At 34.6% G+C, this 18,327-nt stretch overlaps 1 protein-coding gene across 1 annotated transcript in view; it reads left to right on the forward strand.

Moving 5' to 3' along the window:
- The window catches only part of TMPRSS15 (transmembrane serine protease 15), a 53,608-nt gene that overhangs the window by 17,773 nt on the left and 17,508 nt on the right, over window positions 1–18,327 (forward strand). Inside the window, exons 10-19 of the mRNA XM_085074707.1 lie at window positions 2,011–2,119; window positions 4,824–4,933; window positions 5,817–5,954; window positions 6,541–6,690; window positions 8,958–9,060; window positions 9,525–9,675; window positions 10,854–10,995; window positions 14,592–14,681; window positions 15,936–16,061; window positions 16,527–16,658. Coding sequence (XP_084930833.1) covers window positions 2,011–2,119; window positions 4,824–4,933; window positions 5,817–5,954; window positions 6,541–6,690; window positions 8,958–9,060; window positions 9,525–9,675; window positions 10,854–10,995; window positions 14,592–14,681; window positions 15,936–16,061; window positions 16,527–16,658 — 1,251 coding nt within the window. The remainder of the gene's footprint in view (window positions 1–2,010; window positions 2,120–4,823; window positions 4,934–5,816; window positions 5,955–6,540; window positions 6,691–8,957; window positions 9,061–9,524; window positions 9,676–10,853; window positions 10,996–14,591; window positions 14,682–15,935; window positions 16,062–16,526; window positions 16,659–18,327) is intronic.

Genomic DNA, 18,327 nt, shown 5'->3' on the forward strand with positions numbered 1-18,327 from the left:
AACCTGGGGCTGTTCAGCCTTGAAAAGAGAAGACTGAGAGGGAAACTCATCAATGTCTGTCAGTGTCTGCAGGGAGAGGTCAGAGCATGGACCAGGACCTGCTCAGTTGTGCCCAGCAATGGGACAAGAGGCAATGGGCAAAACCAGGAAGTTCCATCTAAATATGAGGAAGAATTTTCCTGTATAGTGACTGAGCACTGGAACAGATCACCCAGACAGGGTGTGAAGACATCTCCATCCTCACTGGAGATGTTCCAGAACCATCTGGATGCAATCCTGTGCCCTGTGCTCTGGGATGACCCTGCTTGAGCAGGGAGGTTGGGCCAGGTGATCCACTGTGGTCTCTGCCTACCTGACCCATTCTGTGATTCTAACAGAAACGAATGAGCAAACACTTGTCATTGATTTTATTAGGAGAGTATGTTTATTTTTTTATGATTGTCAGTATTTTAAGACTCTTTTTAGATACAGTCTTACTTGTTAACAGCATCACTTGTTTGTACTCTTCATTGATAATAAGCTGGGTGCTCTCCTTTTTGTACTGATTTTCTTCTTCTCATTGGTAAGGATAGGAAATACATGAATTAAAGTGGAGAGAAAAAGTACTTCTATACCAATACCCAGCTATAATGCTAATACAGAATAATAACTATCATTCATGAACCTTTTCTCTCTATGTATTTAAAATCTTATGTGTTCTGTTGTCCTCTCACCGATTGCAAAAGGAAATATGTTTTTATTTCAGCTCATGCATGAGGCATATTGGCAAAGTTCACTCTGCCCAGTCTTTAATAACAGAGTATAGCTGGCTGAAAAAAAGCTTAATTTTTATGTTGTGTTTGCTACAGTGGTAGGCACAAAGAATTTTACACTTATAAAATGAACACACAAGGAGCCCCAATTTATTATTTTGTATATAATTTCCCAGAGGAGGAATATGCTCAATCAAATTCCCATTTAATTTTCAATACAATTGATTATTCATAATTTGGACAGTCATTATAGGTATGATTCCATTTCTGAAATTAATGAAAAGCTCTACCTAATTTCTGATCATCTACCTCAAATCTATGAATTTCTTCTTACCTCTCCAGAGAATCATGTGTGGTGCTGATTTTATCCTTAGGTGAAAGCTCTATGATACTTTTTTAACAACTGAAGAAAAAACATCATTAGACAGACTCCTAACACAATGTTCAAGAGAGGCAGCAAAAGGTTCAGCCGTTTTTCATTCTGCTGAAATAAAATAACTGTACATGAATTACCATTTCTAATCTTGTTGAGGCTAAAAATACTTTTTTTTCCCCCTAAGTAACTGGTTTTTAAAGTGAAGAACTTTCATAGAATGTAATAGCAACACCAAGGAAACAAAACTAATAAAAGCCTTTTGAAAAACTAGATGATGATGGATGACATTTACCTCAGCTGAATGAGTTTGATAGCTGGCAGGAAACTTGGGAGATCCACTTATCTCTTCGAGTACTCAGTAGTATATAAGGCAAGGAACTAGGAAGTTCATAAAAGTAGAGATAATAATAGTCAACCTTACCCCTTTTTGCTTTTATTCACATGATATCAAGTTGTCTCAGGTAGTGAAAACAATTTTCTGATTTAAAGTAACTGTAGATAAGAACTGGTAAGGCAAGATACTGTTTCCTTATAAAACTATAGAATAAAATGAAAGAAAGAATTGGATTAACTAAATCCAATTGTTGGATTTGAACTATTTGGATTGGTTTAGACTAATTTGGATTTATTGGATTGTGTCTAATTTAAAAGTGAATTTTCTGTACTGCTTTTCTTCTCCTATAGTTCTCTGAGATCAAATAGTGATAAGAATTAGAAATGGGAGTAAGTTGATAGTGTATTTTACTTTGTCTTCCTATTGTTGCTTACAAGGTATTTCCAAGGTAATCTATGTAAACCAATATCCAAGGTCTCCCTCATCTTGGCTCTAATTCTGTTTTTCAAATGTCATCCTGACAAATGTTCTTCATTATATCTTTACAGCTGCAGTTTGTGATGGAAAATTCATGTTGACTGGCTCCTCTGGGTTTTTTCACTCTATGAATTATCCAAAGCCATATAATGCAAACATCATTTGCCAATGGATAATAGTGTAAGCCATTTTCCAGTAATTTTATACCTAACATTTTTTTTATTATGAGGTGATGCTGTTTCCTGCACCATAGTCTTCTGCCATTTGCTTTTATTCCCAAATGCTCCAGCATAGAAAATATTTAATACAATTTTCTCCTTTGTATTTACGTAATTTTTCTATTAAGACCTTCATGCATAAGCTCCATAACTATATCAATAATTTTCCCACTTTAAAAAGTTCTCAGTATGATTTTGAGAAATCTTTTGTGTTATATACATCCAGAGGAACATACGTGTAAGCTCAAAATTAATCACATAACTCAAAATAATTGCAAGATTTTTTTTTCCAAAGTATTACATTAAATAGTAGTCTTCAGACAATAGTTTTGTATGATGTAACTGTTACTAACAGAAGGAATTTTCAAGAATTCCCTTGTCATTTAGGGGTACAGGCTTCATCTGGGCGTTAAGAGTACACGTGTTCCTATGTAATTTAGCAATATGTTTTAAAATTGCATAGTTAGCATTTGATATAATAGAACCAAATGCCTTTTAAGCCTTAGGTATATTAAACAGATTTTTTTTTATCAAGGATATCTACCTACAGACAGGGACAACTATTTGATTTTCACTCTCTAGGTCCACTTCTTAGGCCAAGGAGGAAAAAGATAGCCACACTATATAATAAATCTCATCCTAAAGTACATCTCTAAAAAAACAGTTAGATGATCACAAGTTAGAAAAATCCCTCCTACAGCTGCCAATTCAGAAGTTACAGCTTTGAAAGGCAGTAATTCTTATTTTGGTTTTGTAATAACAGCTGTTCCTTGATTCTGAGAAGTATTAATTTGGTGGAAGAGTTTCAAAGGATGTTAAGGAATTGTTTTTAAAATTGGAAAAGGTTTCAATTTCTCATTCCAAAGTCTCCTTTGAAAGTGCTAGCCATTGATTTTTTTCAGAACTTTCATCTTCACCTTGAAGTCCTGGTTTTCCTTCTGTTTAGTATATTTTTTCTTTCTCATCTTTAGCAGTATCATTCACCAGTAATTACTGGCAGCACCTGCCTTTAAAATACAGGTGTGTCCCAGGAAAAGAACAAGGTTTTGTCCTTCAGAATATAAGTCTGACTTGTTCCTTATTGCATGGTGTGGCAGAAATTGAGCACAGTAAATAAACACAACTCAAGTGCCCTCCTTCCTACTAAACTGTTAATTTTGCTCCAAGTGCTGCTATAGCTGCAAGAAGCATTATGTTAGGTAGATATCTCTACCAGGCATGTAGCTAATAAAAGCTTCATTTTGGAAAGAATCATGAGCAAATGCAAATATAGTAGAGTTTCTGCAGATATGTGTAATTACCAATTGAACAATGACAAAAACAACCATCTGAATTTATTTTCCACTGGTCTGCTTTAAAAAAATCTGGCAACACTGACAGTAAAGGCCTAAGAAATTCAATGCAGTACTCAAATTTTGGCTTTCTTTCAGAGTTGTTTCTATGACGGAACCTTCTGGGTTTTCCAGTACCTTATGGTTTTTATTATCCCTATAAAAATGTGCTATAAAGGCAACCTATAATACATCTAAGATTGGATTTTTCTTGTGCCTGCCTTTGTCTAGAAATATTTCCCCATTACCTATAAGAAGAGCTTTTACACTTTCACGCCACTTAGCCCCAAATGAAGATCCAATTTTCTCTACTTCTAAAAGAGCAGTGTGCTCAATATTTCCCTGAAAGTTTAGCTTCCTGAAACTTTCAAATAGATGTTTTACTCTTTTCTTACCAAGGCTGTTCCTTCCCTCTGGAGAAATACAAAACAACAACAACAACAACAAAGAAATTTAAAAAGGCAAAAATATTCAAGTATTTACTTCACACTTCTCTACTAATCATTACTGATAAGCACCAGCAGACTGCTATTGAGAGCCTATTTTCATTGAGTACCTCAATTCCAGAAAAAAATCAAATAGTGGTGGTTGAGCTGATTGTGATAGTAGTGTTTCAGAATTTGGACTACCATATCTATCTAGTAGAAAGGAAATGAGAGAACCAGCTAAATATAGATTACTCAAAGAACATAAGTCTAGCAAAATAAAGCCAAGATTTTTTTACCTTTCAAGTTACTTGATATTAAACTTTCTGGGTAATGGTTTAGATTTATAACAATTTCCCAAAAAGTGTGTTTGACATCATTAAATCTGCATACAAATCCTGGTTTTGTCATAAGAGACAATATTTAAGGCTTTCAGGAGAGAGATTTTTGATATCTTGCTATTCATATTGATATCTTGATACTGTTCCTCTGGCCTTGGGAATGCTACCTGAGCAGTGAGATGATATCTAAGAGTAACATGTATGGAAAAGTGATTGTAATTCAATGAGATGCAGAGAACAAAAAAACTCAACCAAAACTAACCAAAAACCCCCTTGTAGAAATGATTATCACATTCTAGAGTTCAGAACATTCAGGTTCTAGAATATATTTAACTCCAGTGAGTAAAGGTGTACATCCACTGTTACAAAAGTTTTATGCTCCATTTCTTTGACAATATTACAAGCTAAAAGTTAGTCATATATGTCATCTTGATCAATAATCTTGATTAATATAATTCCGTGTCACTTCTGAATTCAGCATCATTCAAGCACTCAATGACTTCAGTGACTTTACTACAGTCAAAAAATAGATTTTCAGTTTTGAGTTTATTTTTCTCTTGTGTCCTTAGAGTGCCTCAAGGGTTATCCATTAAACTGAACTTCACTTCGTTTGAAACACAGCCTTATGCAGACACATTGAGTATTTTTGAAGGATTAGGACAAAACAAGGTTTTACAAGGTAAGTTTGTTTTTCAGCTAATAATATGTTTCCATTAATAAATCTAAGTGGTAAAATAAGCATTTTGAGGTATAAAAAGGTGCACATATATGTTTAAGAGGAAAATTGGATCTGCTTAAAGCTACCCTTTTAGAAAACTAATCTCAGTATACAGGTCTGCCCTCAAATTTGACCAGATAAATGCTTCCCTTATATTTTATGAAATTTCTACTTTATTTTTTAAGATCTTATTTAAATGATAACTTCATCCGTCTCATGGTCTTGTGGGGTCTGTGTTTCATTGGAAATATATTGTGAAAGGTTCCTGTAATATCACACACAGTAATATAAAATGAAAGCATCTAAACTGAACTGTTGAGAGAAATGCTATGAAACTCCCCAAAAAATCATTACAATGGCATTGCTTTCTTCAGATCTTGAAATACTGATGATACCTTTTCCCTGACTCTATACTCCACTCTGAGAACTCGGGTTGTACCCATTTTTCACAAGACTCAGGCCATACAGCTGAATTCCATCAGAGGTGGAAGACATATATGGAAGACAGAATATAGAGAGATAAATCAGAAAGATACATTATTATTTATCTTTATTTTTGGAAGCAGGTGGAGAATGGGAATGCAAAACCATAAAAGACTAGCTGATATCAATGTTGATAGATAAGAGAGCTAGAATATGCAGAACATTTATATGTCAGCCGAACAGCTAAATGCTTCAGGGGGTTGAAGCTATTGTAGCAGGATCACAGTACCACAGGGAAAGCATTCCTTAAGATTAAACTAATCCACTGTGCTTTTCTGACACCACTGGAGATTTCCACCACTGGAAAATGTGTATGGGATTGTTTTCTCTCTGACTAGATGTTTTTTTCATTTTTTTTCAGCTTCTCTGTCAGGGACCAATCTTGAAACAATTTACATTTTTTCTCATGAGGCTATGGCAGAGTTTATGTCCGATTATTCAGAGAATTATAATGGCTTTAATGCAACGTACACTGCATTTAATGCAAGTGAACTAAACAGTAAGTGTTCTTTGTGTGTGTGTGTTTGTTTGTTATCCCAAAAATGTGAATCTACATTTTCAGTTTGACAAAATGGAGGTGGAAAGGGAAGCAGCATTTTCTGGCCCTCAGTCCATTAACTAGATCCACTCTAAAAAATTTCATACTGTTTTTAATATCAAATGATTTCAATATGATGAGGAGGCTGCAACAAAGACACGTGAGTAAAGAAGGAGCAAATGAGGAGAAGGAAAGGGGCATCCCAGGGGCATGGAGCACAGCACTCAGCTCCAATGGTGAGCTCTTTCTGCTGGAGTGATCCAGGCCTTGGCAAAGAAAAGAGGAAAAGAAGGATCAAAAGTGAAGATTGGTGAATAGGTGACAGAGCATGTAGGGCGAACCTTGAAAAGTGGTGTTTTGTTTAAAAGCATAAATAACACATTTATTGAGTAATCCTGCTGCATTACATAAAGCAGAAATTGAGTCACTGTGGGCTGATTTACAAACATTTAAAAATTTACATTGTTCATCACTCATTCTTGTGTAATTCTGAGAAAATGCTTACCATCTCTGTCATTTTTTATTTACTAGAAATTCTTATTCACAGATTATGAGAAAATAAATTGCACTTTTGAAGATGGCTTTTGTTACTGGATACAAGATTTAGATGATGATTCAGACTGGGACAGAGTTCAGGGTCCTACCTTTCCCTTGATGAGTGGTCCTGAATATGATCATACATTTGGCAACTTGTCAGGTAAGATCAAAAAATAGTGCCTTTAAGATTAAAGGAAAAACTTGATTTAGTTTATATCACTGCATAATGGATTCTTCACAGTGGTATTACTAGGTTGTCATTTTCTTCTGCCACAAAAATGAGTCAGGGCTACCAGACAAAATATTTTATGTTGCTGATTGCCATCTTGTGGAAATATACCAAAAGTAAAAGAAGAAATAAAGAAAGAAGTGAAATTATTAACATGTGAGGTACTGAAATTTTTCAATGCTATTATTACACCAAAATACCTTTTCCGTAAAAAGAATTTCTATTATGCAAAAATGTTATAGGTCAAAATCTGCATGTTAAACTTGAGGGGAAAAAAATACAATTGCATATTAGGGAAATCATTTTCCTTTCATCTCTCTCTACTGCTGACATCCTCATGGTTGTCACAAAATAATTTTGATGTAAAAAATGTTGACTTGCAGTGTACATGAGGCATCTGTGTCCCCAGTTACTGCACAACAAACAGACCAACTGTGCCAAACACACAAACACCCCAGTAACTGTTACAGTTCAATAATTTAATTGGGATAGTAATCATATCAAAGTGGAGTTTATTTAAAGAGACAGTACTGATAGGGATCAGATTTTGAGTGTATCACAAATCCTTATCCCAGAATTAGACTCTGTAAGTTTTTTTCTGCTTCAACAATAAAACCAATCACTTTCTCAGCTGATTTGTCAGTCCAGCTAAAACCAGATAAAACATAAATTGTATTTTGCTGTGATTATATCTATTCTATGCAAGAGTTACATAAAAATTATTCAGTGACAAATAGCTGGGAAAATTACAAATTATTCTGAAAGGAGTTACCCCTGGGAAAAGAAAAATAGTAATCTTCACTTTATCAGATAGAAATTATTCACCCCTCTCTGAGCAAATGCACATTTTCTGCACAATATTCAGGACACTGATTTGCTTTCCCACTTGGTGCCCAGATGTAAATCAGATGATAGAATGCAAAATTTGTTTAATAAAACACTTGAAAATTTTTTCTCTCTGTCTTGAAAATGTTAATCTCTCTTAGGTGCTCTCTGTCTCCCTGTGCCAAGTCCAAGCTGACATATGTAATATCCCTCTATGTAATGCTGCTAGTAGTTGCATGTTTCTATTTCTCTAGCTTGTATTTTGAGTAAAAATGTGAATTGCATCATTAATATCGAACTATTATAAAGCTTCAGTAAAATTCTATTTTTTGTTTTCTGCTCTTAATACACACTCAACAGTTGATTCTGAATGGTCAGAGCATTGATGAAACAAAGATAGAGAGCTGTCACTTTGACTAAACTTTTTGACTAACTTTGACTAACTTTTTCTTAAAGTTACACACCGTGTGTATTTTAATGCCTGCTTTTTAAGTCAACACATGAAATGAAAAGCCTGGTTCAGGTTTCAGACAAATTTTCAGATATTTTAACTTCCCACATGAAATAGCTAGATAATCTGGAAGTATAAATAACAGAATAGAGTGTATTTAATTTAAATTATATAATTATATTTATTTGAAATAGACAATAGAATTTGAAATAGAATTTGAAAATTCTATTAATGTAGTATTTGCATATATGTGTATTAGATAGATAGAAGAAAATCTGAGACTACATCCATGATTTGAATAAAGCAAGAATTTTATTTTAGAGTTGTCTAAGTCTGCATTTCTTGTAACAAATCCCAGTGCTTCTGTGGCCTGGCCTCATGTGGCAACAAGAGGTTCAAATTCCCAGCTGCAACAAATTATCTCAGAAAAAGCTACAAACTCAATTTCACAAGTAAAGGGGGGTTTTGTTTGTTTATAATGCTTCACCTTCCTAAAAAATATTCACATAGTTAGCCTGTCACACTCTCAACACACAATCCATATTTCCCATTATAATGTGGATACAAATTATGAAAATGTCAGGAAATTCTGCAAAATCACAAGCAATATCAAACAGGAAGACATTTTTGAAAACTGAGAAAAATTGCTGCCTTCACTAAATATAAGACACATTCCCCACTGACTTGAAAAGGACCTGTGCTCCATATCTAGTTTGGAGGAGCATCCAAAAAGCTTAAAAGCTCTATTTGTCATTGACTGATGAATATAACTCGAGAGAATAATTCACATTTACTGTGTCATGAATCTTCCAAATCATGCAACACTATCTGTGCCTGATATTATTTTAAATGTAAAAACTCTAATGCACTAATTAAAAAACATTACTTCTCTCCTGGCTAAAGTGTGCTCGTTATCTTGCAGGATTTTATATTTCAACACCCATCGGACCTGGATTCATAGAAGAGCGAGTCCGGATTCTGAGTTTGCCTTTGGTCCCTTCAGATATGTATTGTCTGAGCTTTTGGTACTGTTACATCATTCCTAAACCTATACTTTGTTTAAGAATATACCCAAAGAGCTTTCTTTTGTATAGAATATTAATCCAAGTCAGCATACCAGCAATACCAGCCTGGTTCTATTTCGATTTCCAAGATCAGTTTCAACTCCAGGCCTGAAGTTTAAGTCCTTTATAGCTTTGACTCTTGCAGTTAGCTTTAATGTTGGTTGGTTTTGGATTTTTTTCACATTGTATCCAATATCCATTTCTATACAAAAACAGTGTTAAGAATCCCTGAAATGTTTATTGTCATGAAGCTTAACTAGGCTTCTACAATGCCAGCTGTAATCTAAACATACAATTAGTTTTATTTTCATGCTCGCTTCAAGTTAACCCTAATTTCCAAAAACATCATAAAGTAAAAAGAGTGACTGTTTTTCACGGAATTTAATTTTGTTCTAATAATACCAAAATTGCTTTTACCCCTCTAGGTATTTCATGTATGGCAATAATGTTTACCTTTTAAGAGTTAGCGTAAGTGATGAGCATGGGCAGGAAAAAATCATTTTCAAGAAAGAAGGAAACTATGGAAACAACTGGAATTATGGACAAGTAACTTTAAATGAAACATCTGATTTTAAGGTTTGTTAAACTGCTGGGGTTTTTTTCATTTATTTTAGCTAAACTAATATCAGAGTTTTCTGTGAAATGAACCCAAAGTTCCACAGCTCCAAAGATAATACTTTAGTATCATTTAACAGTGCATGCCATCAAATAAATATTAGCATGCAGAAGACTGGAATCCCCATTTGAATTCTCACAGTCCCTTTTCCCTACTCTGGAATTTAAAGTATTAATTTTCAGAAAAGAGAAAACCTGATAATTGTCAAGGAACAAAGAATGTTATCAAGGGAGCTTTCTACAAAACAAGTGTTCAAAGCTTATCAAAATCTGCTGTGGAATAGAAAATCTCAGCAGTGAGGGTGATGTGAAGCACTTAGCCATGAGAGGATTTAAATTTAAATTGCTTCAGACTCTGAATCAGTGTTTTCACTAATTACTTATTGATTAGTCCACTGAAATTGTGTTTTGACACCACATGGTTAACAACTGACCTGACTTATCTGTAAACAAAAGGAGGAGATTTATTCCAGACAATTCTTGCAGCTCCTCTCTTTTGAAAACAATTTCTTTTTATAGGTATTTGGGATGGTTTGCCCTGCTACAGTAGTTTTGATTGATTTCTGGCAAACGCTGCCAGAAAGAAGCATTTAACATCTGAGAAAATGAATGTTTCTGTGACCTGCCTGCATCAGGTTTCTAGGATATATGTAACCACATGTGATCTCAAGAAGATTGCTATACCTAACTTTATTCCACCAGCACCAATTCCTTGTTTACAGAATTACTTTAAATATGTGGATATTAAAGCACAGTAAAGGAAAAACTAGATTAATTTCAGTTTTTCATGCCATTAGTTCAGGAGAAGTTTGGGCTGATAAACAATGCAGAATTTGTTTTGAAAATTATATGGATTTATAAATAAAAATCAAAGGTATTTAATATTTTTAAATCATGTTCATCATTTATATGAAGAAGCCACTACATTCCTTAGAATAACCCACTCAGTTTGCAGTGTTCTGCTTTGTTTTGTGAGGAATTCTGTCTCCTCCCTGATATTTTCCCCTGAGTGTAGCACCAGTGTAGATTGCAGTGGGAAAAAGAGCATTCAAGAAAAGACAGAATGGTACCATGTAGGAAGCTGAAAATGGTTCATTAAATTATAAAATTCTAATTTATTTCTTTTTCCTAAACTTCAGGTTATTTTTGATGCTTTTAAAAGACGTGGTCCCAGCGATATTGCAGTGGATGACATTGGCCTGACAAAGGGAAAGTGTGATGAAAATAATTATATTGAGCCAACTGTGATGCCAACTGTTGGTACCACCCCTTTAGTTCCTAGTAAGTAAACATTAAATCACAGTTGATTTCCTATTACTCTATTTGTGTATGACTGAGCCCAAATTTTCAACCTACAATTTTACAAAAACCTCTCTTCAGCATTATACAATTATCTTCAGGAGAACATACTAAGATCCAGTCCATGCCTCTCCAGACAGGTGGTACACCTTGATCCAGACCCCCCCAAATGCAGAGTCTTTTTGAGGAAAGTGCAGAGGTTTAAACTTCCTCAAAATCTTCCAGTTTCACAGAGCTAGCCAGGAAGATCTCACAGAGAAAAATATGAGAAAATACCTGTATGCATCATTATAAATCTGGAAAACTTGTATAAAAGAGAGAAGAAAGATTGTATATGATGTTTAACAAGTCCAAGCATATTCAAACTAAAAACCAATACAAATATAAATAGAGCTTGTGGAAAAATCATTAAAATATCTGATGGAGCTTGCTTTGTTTTATTCTGAAATTTATTTTGAAAGTGGATGAATTTTTGGAAAAATTGGGAAAAAAATTTCTATAAAGACATATTCACACATGGCTTCAAATCATTAAAACAAGCACTGAAAATGTTCCAGGACTGCCTCTTGGTAGATTTATTGTGCCTTTCAAAGCACAGCTTGTTGCTCTCTTGTGAGCATATAGCAAGTAAAAAGACTAAAATTAAAATAGTAGTAAGACACTGTTTTCATTGTATTCATGTTGAAACATTGTATACTAATATTTTCATTGTATAAAATCTGCCACCTCCAAGTCTACTACATCAGGACAGGTAAGGGAACAAAACCTTCTAAATGTAAAAGTAAAATGAAGTTTTAGAGCTCCATCATGAGACACAGGGAGGTAAAGTTCAACAAGGTGTGTCTGTCAGTGAAATTAAATTTTAACAACAATAGTAACTGCAGTCATAATTTCCCAAAATGAGTTTTGGAATTTAATTGCAGTTTTTATTAAAGTAATTTTGTGGAGAGATGCTGCTGTCTGCCCCCTCCAGCTATCCTGATTCAGGTACTGTGGGCTAACACACCTCACCAGTTAGAACCAGTCTGTTCATTTGTGGTAGAACAGCCCTGTGGTAAATGGTAGCTGAGAGATTGTGAAAAACATCAAAGAAATATCAAGCTAGAGATCTCTCCCCAAAATATGGTGATAAGATTTTAATATTCAAAAAAAGGACATGGTATTATGGCTTATAACTCCTTATGACAGAGATTACAGAGATCCATGATACAAAAGGACAGTCTAAGCTGTTGCTGGGGAAAAAATAACTTGTTTTCATAACTTTGTGGGGACATGCTACTACGTGCTATCTGTAACCTGATGAAAAAAAGTGAATGTTATCAATCATCTTCAAAGAGGTATGAAATTACTTTGATGAACGTGTACAAGCTTACTAACACTAATGGTTTCACTACGGAAGTCATGTCCGTAAACAAGACATAAAAGAATTTGAGCTGAGTCAACTCCTTTTACTAGAATTAGAGCTTCAGTACAAGTCACTGGCATCATTCACAGTGCCACAAAAGCTCCTTGAAATGTAAAAAATGTTTTTGATGGTGTCATAGGGGAGTCAGATTTGCTTTTGTCTTTGGCACGAGACTGTCAGCTTACACTTTCATCTAAAACAAAGATTGCTTTCATCTTCATGTGAATTTATAACCTGTCTTTTTACACAAATGACAGTGTGGAAATGACAGTGTAGGTTCCACACTTAACATGTGTATGTCAATGTAGACTGAAGTTTTGGCCAAAGCACAGAGGAATTTACTTATGAATAGGTCATGCATAATTTCTAAAGTATTGAGGAAATCATCTGTTGTGCTCAATCGAGATTGTTGGTTCTGATTGCTATTTGGTTCTCTAATGAGTAATAGCTGTATGAATAACTCCATATGAGTTTGTGTTTAATGAACACTGGAAATTTTTAAAAATTTTTTTCAACACATGGGTAAATTTAATTTCTTCTCTCATTTTTCTCTGGAAGAAAAAGATCATTGCTAGTCAAGACCAGATCAGATTTCATATGTCATAATATTCCATTAAAAAAAGCCAATTTTATCTGGTGTTCATGGTATTTATAGAAAACAATTCTTATTGTGAGCCATATGGCTGAAGACGCTTATATATATATATATATATATAATATACTTATTAGTTTGGAGTGGGATTGTTAGCAGTTCATTTTCCTTTTTGAGAGTTTGGCTTCTTGTGCCAGGAGTGATTTGGTGAAATTGAAAGTTCTAGAAGATGGCTGTTGTGAGGAAGTTCAAGTTTTTCTGGTATTTATTTGTTTATTTGAACTTCCTGCCAGTGTGATTCAGTGCTCAAACTTGGTAGGAATTGTAGATTATGCAGTCTCCAACCAAGTAGCTCAGTGTGAGATTTTGTCAGACATCATGGTATGCAAAATTTGAGCCAAAAGAGGTGGGGAGGAAAGAGTTAAAGTTTAGCCAAAGCCTGGGAACTTTAAAAAAAAATCAATTTTAATTGAAAGAATTATATGAAAGAAAAATTTTTTAAAAGACTGTAAAACTGTTTTGCCTTACTTGCTATTTCCTGAAGCAAGTAAGCAAGTGGAGGAGCACTGTTCATTTTCGAATAAATTAATAGCAAGAAAAAAGTGAGAAAACACCAAAGTTCATTCTGATGGTTCATTCAGCCATTCTGATGGCTAAAATGAAAACAAATTATATTTCTCAATATCAACTAAAGCTTTCGAAGATGAAGCTGACATATTGGGGATGTAAACCACCATCAAAATTGTATATTGAAATAGATTATTGAATTTATAGAGTTGAGTTAGCTGTGTCTGTGCATGTGAGTGCATGTATATGTGTGTACACATATCTACAATATTTGCTTTTAAAGAAATTTTATTAATTTTACCTATAAGTACATATACTTCTTTTTGATGAAGACATTTCCTATTAGAACAGTCAAGGAAAAAGCAAATAGCTGTTTTTACCATTTACAAGGTTCATCTGTGAAAGTTTTTGGGGTCCTGACGAAAACAAAGTAACCGTATACGGGGTTTGGGGGGTTTTGCTGTAAGTTTACTTGCTAGATGACAAAAAGAGCTTTAGATTTGAGTATTTCTGCTGGTGTTGCAAGAATAATTTCTCCACCAAAAGGGTGGTCAGGCATTGGAAGGGGCTGACCACGGAGGTGTGGAGTCACTGTCCCGGGAGGTGTTCTGGAAAGAGCACTGTGAATGGCACTCAGTGAATGGTCAGTTGACAAGGTTGACAAGGTCTTGTTGATCAGTCAAAGGTTGGACTCAATGATCTCAGAGGTTTTTTCCAACCTTAATTTTTTTTCTGTAATTCTAAGATTGATCAGACAACGAGAAAGGCATACATGCAAAGTGCATAAATTACTTATATTCTGGGGCCTCTTACTCTCAACATTTCCTAGTTTTACTACTGTTCTAATAAATGAGACACATGACTGTATCACATTCTTGTCTTCATATTTCTGTCATGTGCACAGCTTGCAGACCAATAATCATGAAAATTACTTTTACAAATTATCATTGTTACCACAGATTGAAAAAGTAAGACAGTAGGTTAATTATGTTCTTGAAATGTTTTCTTTTTCAGCTGACTGTGGAGGGCCAGTTGAACTCTGGGAGCCAAACAGTACATTCAGCTCTTCAAACTTTCCAGACAATTACCCTAACTTAGCTTCTTGTAAGTCGTTCTTTTCCAAATCTTCAGGAGGAGTTTAACCATATAAAAATAGAGATACTAAATCTGCTTTTCCAACTCAGATGCTGTCAAACAAAAAAAAAAAAAAGATCTAAGCTATATAGAGTGGGATTTTTTAACTGCATTCTATATGGTACTGAACAGAAGCTAAGGAAATGTGCCGGTTGATTAAAAAGGGATGAAGACAAGCATAATCCAATGGAATGGGTCCAGACAGGACAATTCCATCCTGCTCATTTTGTCAGATGTCTTTATGTCAATGCAGAGACACATAAGGTGATGAAAGTCCCCATTTTACCATAACCTGGTGTATTTTCTAGGTTAATATTATCACTTCAACAATTAAATAGCTCAGGTTTTCCAGAGACAAAGAATATGTGCATGCATTTTGTAAGGGATCTTCTCTTTATTGCATGTTTCTTAACCTACCAGTGAGAAGACATTGTTATTCTACTGATGTTTGATTTAGATTAAGCTAGAGCTGGCAAAAGTGAATGCTTCAAGGTGGTCCACAGTGTACTGTTGATGGATAAAGCAAGGAAGAGAGATTCTTAATGAAATTTTAATTATTTATTCCTTCAATCCTGGGGAATTGTGTTGGGATGGTAATCATAAGAGTTGTCATTTTGTGTTTCTGTTCTGCTTGAGATGTGGCTCACATTTCCAGTATTCATTTCACAAGTTCCCAAATGAGACTCCTACTAGTGAGAAAATGCTTTTCACTCCATGCAAATATTTTAAATCTGTTGTTTTTTTTTTTAACTTTCTTTACAAGTTTCCATAGTATCCACACTTAGTTTCCTTAAATATGAGAAAATATAGGCTAAACAGAAGCAAAGAACTATTTTAACTTGAAAGACAGGCTTCTGTGACTGATTATAAAAATTATCTTTCTATCAAATGAGACTAAAGTGACAAGACTCTTTGTCACATTGTCACAGTCAGAAAAGAATGAGCTTTACTACATTAGGGAAACTCACAGCTGACATGGATGATTAAAAACACATGTATATGGTGTAGAAGCCTAAAATTAGTTTTCAAAAGTGTTTTAAGAATGAGAATATATTGAATTTTGGATCTTGACAGCTTTAAATATAAGACTTAAACTTCTTAATCTCTTGGGTGATTGTTAATAGTATAGGAGAGAATATTATTTTCCCCCAAAGCCCTTCGACATGAAAATGACACAGCAAATGTAACTACTGAAAAGGTGATTTGTGTGTTACTGTTTTCTAGGTGTGTGGTACTTGAATGCTGAAAATGGAAAAAACATCCAACTTCATTTTCAGATTTTTGATTTGGAAAGTATTCATGATGTGGTTGAAATCAGAGATGGCAGAGGACCAGATTCCTTACTTTTGGGCAAGTAGCAGCAGTGGGTACTAAATGAATGTAATCAGACACCAGGAGCACACTGATGGATATAATATAAAGGAAATCAAATTCCTTTTGTTTCATTTGCATTTTTGGCTCCTCAGAAATTTCAAGGAAAAATCAAGAAAGCATTCTGTATGTGACATCACGTTTCCAAAACATTTCCAGACATTAAGTTCTCCCCAAAACCTGTGTGAAATTAACTTCTCAGGAAATCAAGTTTATGTTTATGTGTGCGGACAAACAGAAGGATTAATCTCATAGTTGAGCCTTATTGTTCTATGCTGATCAGGCAAATCTGGTGTTGGGCTGTGACCATTGCAGTCTGACCACAGTTAGGTTTGGAGGAGCAACAACATCCCTGCGGTGCACTATTTGCTTTTGAACCCCAAACGTTCTGAAATACATCTGAACAAAATAACATGAATGTGCTCATGTTTTCCTGGAGAATAGCTGTCTACACCGAGCAAGGCCCATTGCCAGATGTCTTCTCTACAACAAACCAGATGACAGTGATCCTCCGGACAGACAAGTCTGCAACAAGGAAGGGATTTCTTGCAAACTTTACTACTGGATACCATCTCAGTAAGCATTTGCACCTTTTTGTATTTAAGATGTTTTACCACTGGCCAAATATATTTTAGAAAAACATGGAGAGTGCAAAGTCACTCTCAGTGCTTGCTCAGTAGAAATATGTAAATGTTGAAGAGCAAAAGGCTGGTTACTCATCTGTACTTTATATTTCCTGGCATGAAAAGTGATGGGTTTGTTTCTCTAGTGTAATTGGAGCAATGTCTGTATCATGTGAATTTCTGTGGTATTATGTAAAAAATTGACTCAGTATTTTGATCAAAATCTTTTCAGATGTTAAGAAGGCAAACGCTAACTATTTCCTATACAAGCCCCAGGAAAGAACATCCCTTTGTGACTTATTTCAGGGCATCATCAACATGTGTTTTAATGCATTTGTAAAATATTTATTATTGATAACATCCACTAGAAGAGAAAACTGTGTATGGTCACTCTGATCAGTATTTGCAATATGGTTCTTCTTGCATCTTTAAAATTTGGTCTTTAGTGTGTGAATAATCTGAGTCTCTTAAATATTTGGACAGCAGTGTTTCTGCTCAAGCCAGATCCCTTCTAAAAGGCTCTTGATTTTCTTGGGGATTGCAATTAGTCTTGTCACTCATAATTCAGCAAACAACTCTCCAAAAATATGCAAAATGAAGCCTAATGCAAATTACATGGAACCGTAATATGCTTAGCAGGACAAATAAGTACACTAACTCTAGGCCAAATCTTGACTGAATTAATTAGAGGCTGCGTTACTTCTGTGGCAGTCTGACAGAAGAAGAACAGAAAAAGAAAAAGCAGTATGTATTGAGAGATGTATGAAGTACCATTTGCTTACATGAACAGAAAGTCAACAAGGATCTGGACTCTTGTTCTTATTTTAGCAATCAGAAAAGGCAAGTGTCTCCCAGCTTAGCTAGCCAGCTGCAGATTTTTTATGGATTTACAGCAATAATAATAGTACTTTCCTTAATATTTTAGAAAATATTCATAATTGCTCTACATTTGTAAAATTAACTCTGTTTTATGCTCTTGTGCAGGACTGAGAGGTTGGCTTATATGTGCTTAGGACAATTTTGCAGCTTCTTGTTCTGCCTTGTCTATCACGTTTGCTCAGTCCAACAACGCTCTGCCTTTTCTTTAGCTGGTTCAGCATCTTTGCTGAGCCAGCTTTGCCCGTGTTCTGTGAAATGAAAATTAAGCTTAGCAAGGCAGAATTATCAGAGTGGCCACTGCCAGTTCTGGTTAAATATATTAAAAAGGTTCCATTTGCAAAAAGAGTTATGCTTATTCATGATCTTTGCAGCCAAAGGACAGAGATTAATATCATTAGCATGCAGGCCTAAGGATAAAAGGATTGTCAGTAAATAAATTAAATTTAGAAGAAAAGCAGATTTTTCTTTGTATTTTTTTCCCATGAAATATTGTTTTTTAAAAAAGTAGGAATAATTTTTGGCAGTGTCCATATTGTTAAGACCCTGTCTAATTAAGAACTAAGTTCTACGAAGTATCTGACAGTTACAGAAATTGAATGTGTGAATATCTGATTCAGGCCTTTTATAAACCATATTCTTCCATTTGATACAGGCCACACTGATTGATGAATGCACCATTTCATAAGAATATTAGACATTCATAAGTAAAGCAATTATCTTGCTTTAAGTAAGACTTCTAGATA

This window comes from Lichenostomus cassidix, chromosome 1, assembly GCF_008360975.1.
Source record: "Lichenostomus cassidix isolate B80296 chromosome 1, HeHo_3.0, whole genome shotgun sequence".
Classification (NCBI taxonomy): Eukaryota; Metazoa; Chordata; class Aves; order Passeriformes; family Meliphagidae; genus Lichenostomus; species Lichenostomus cassidix.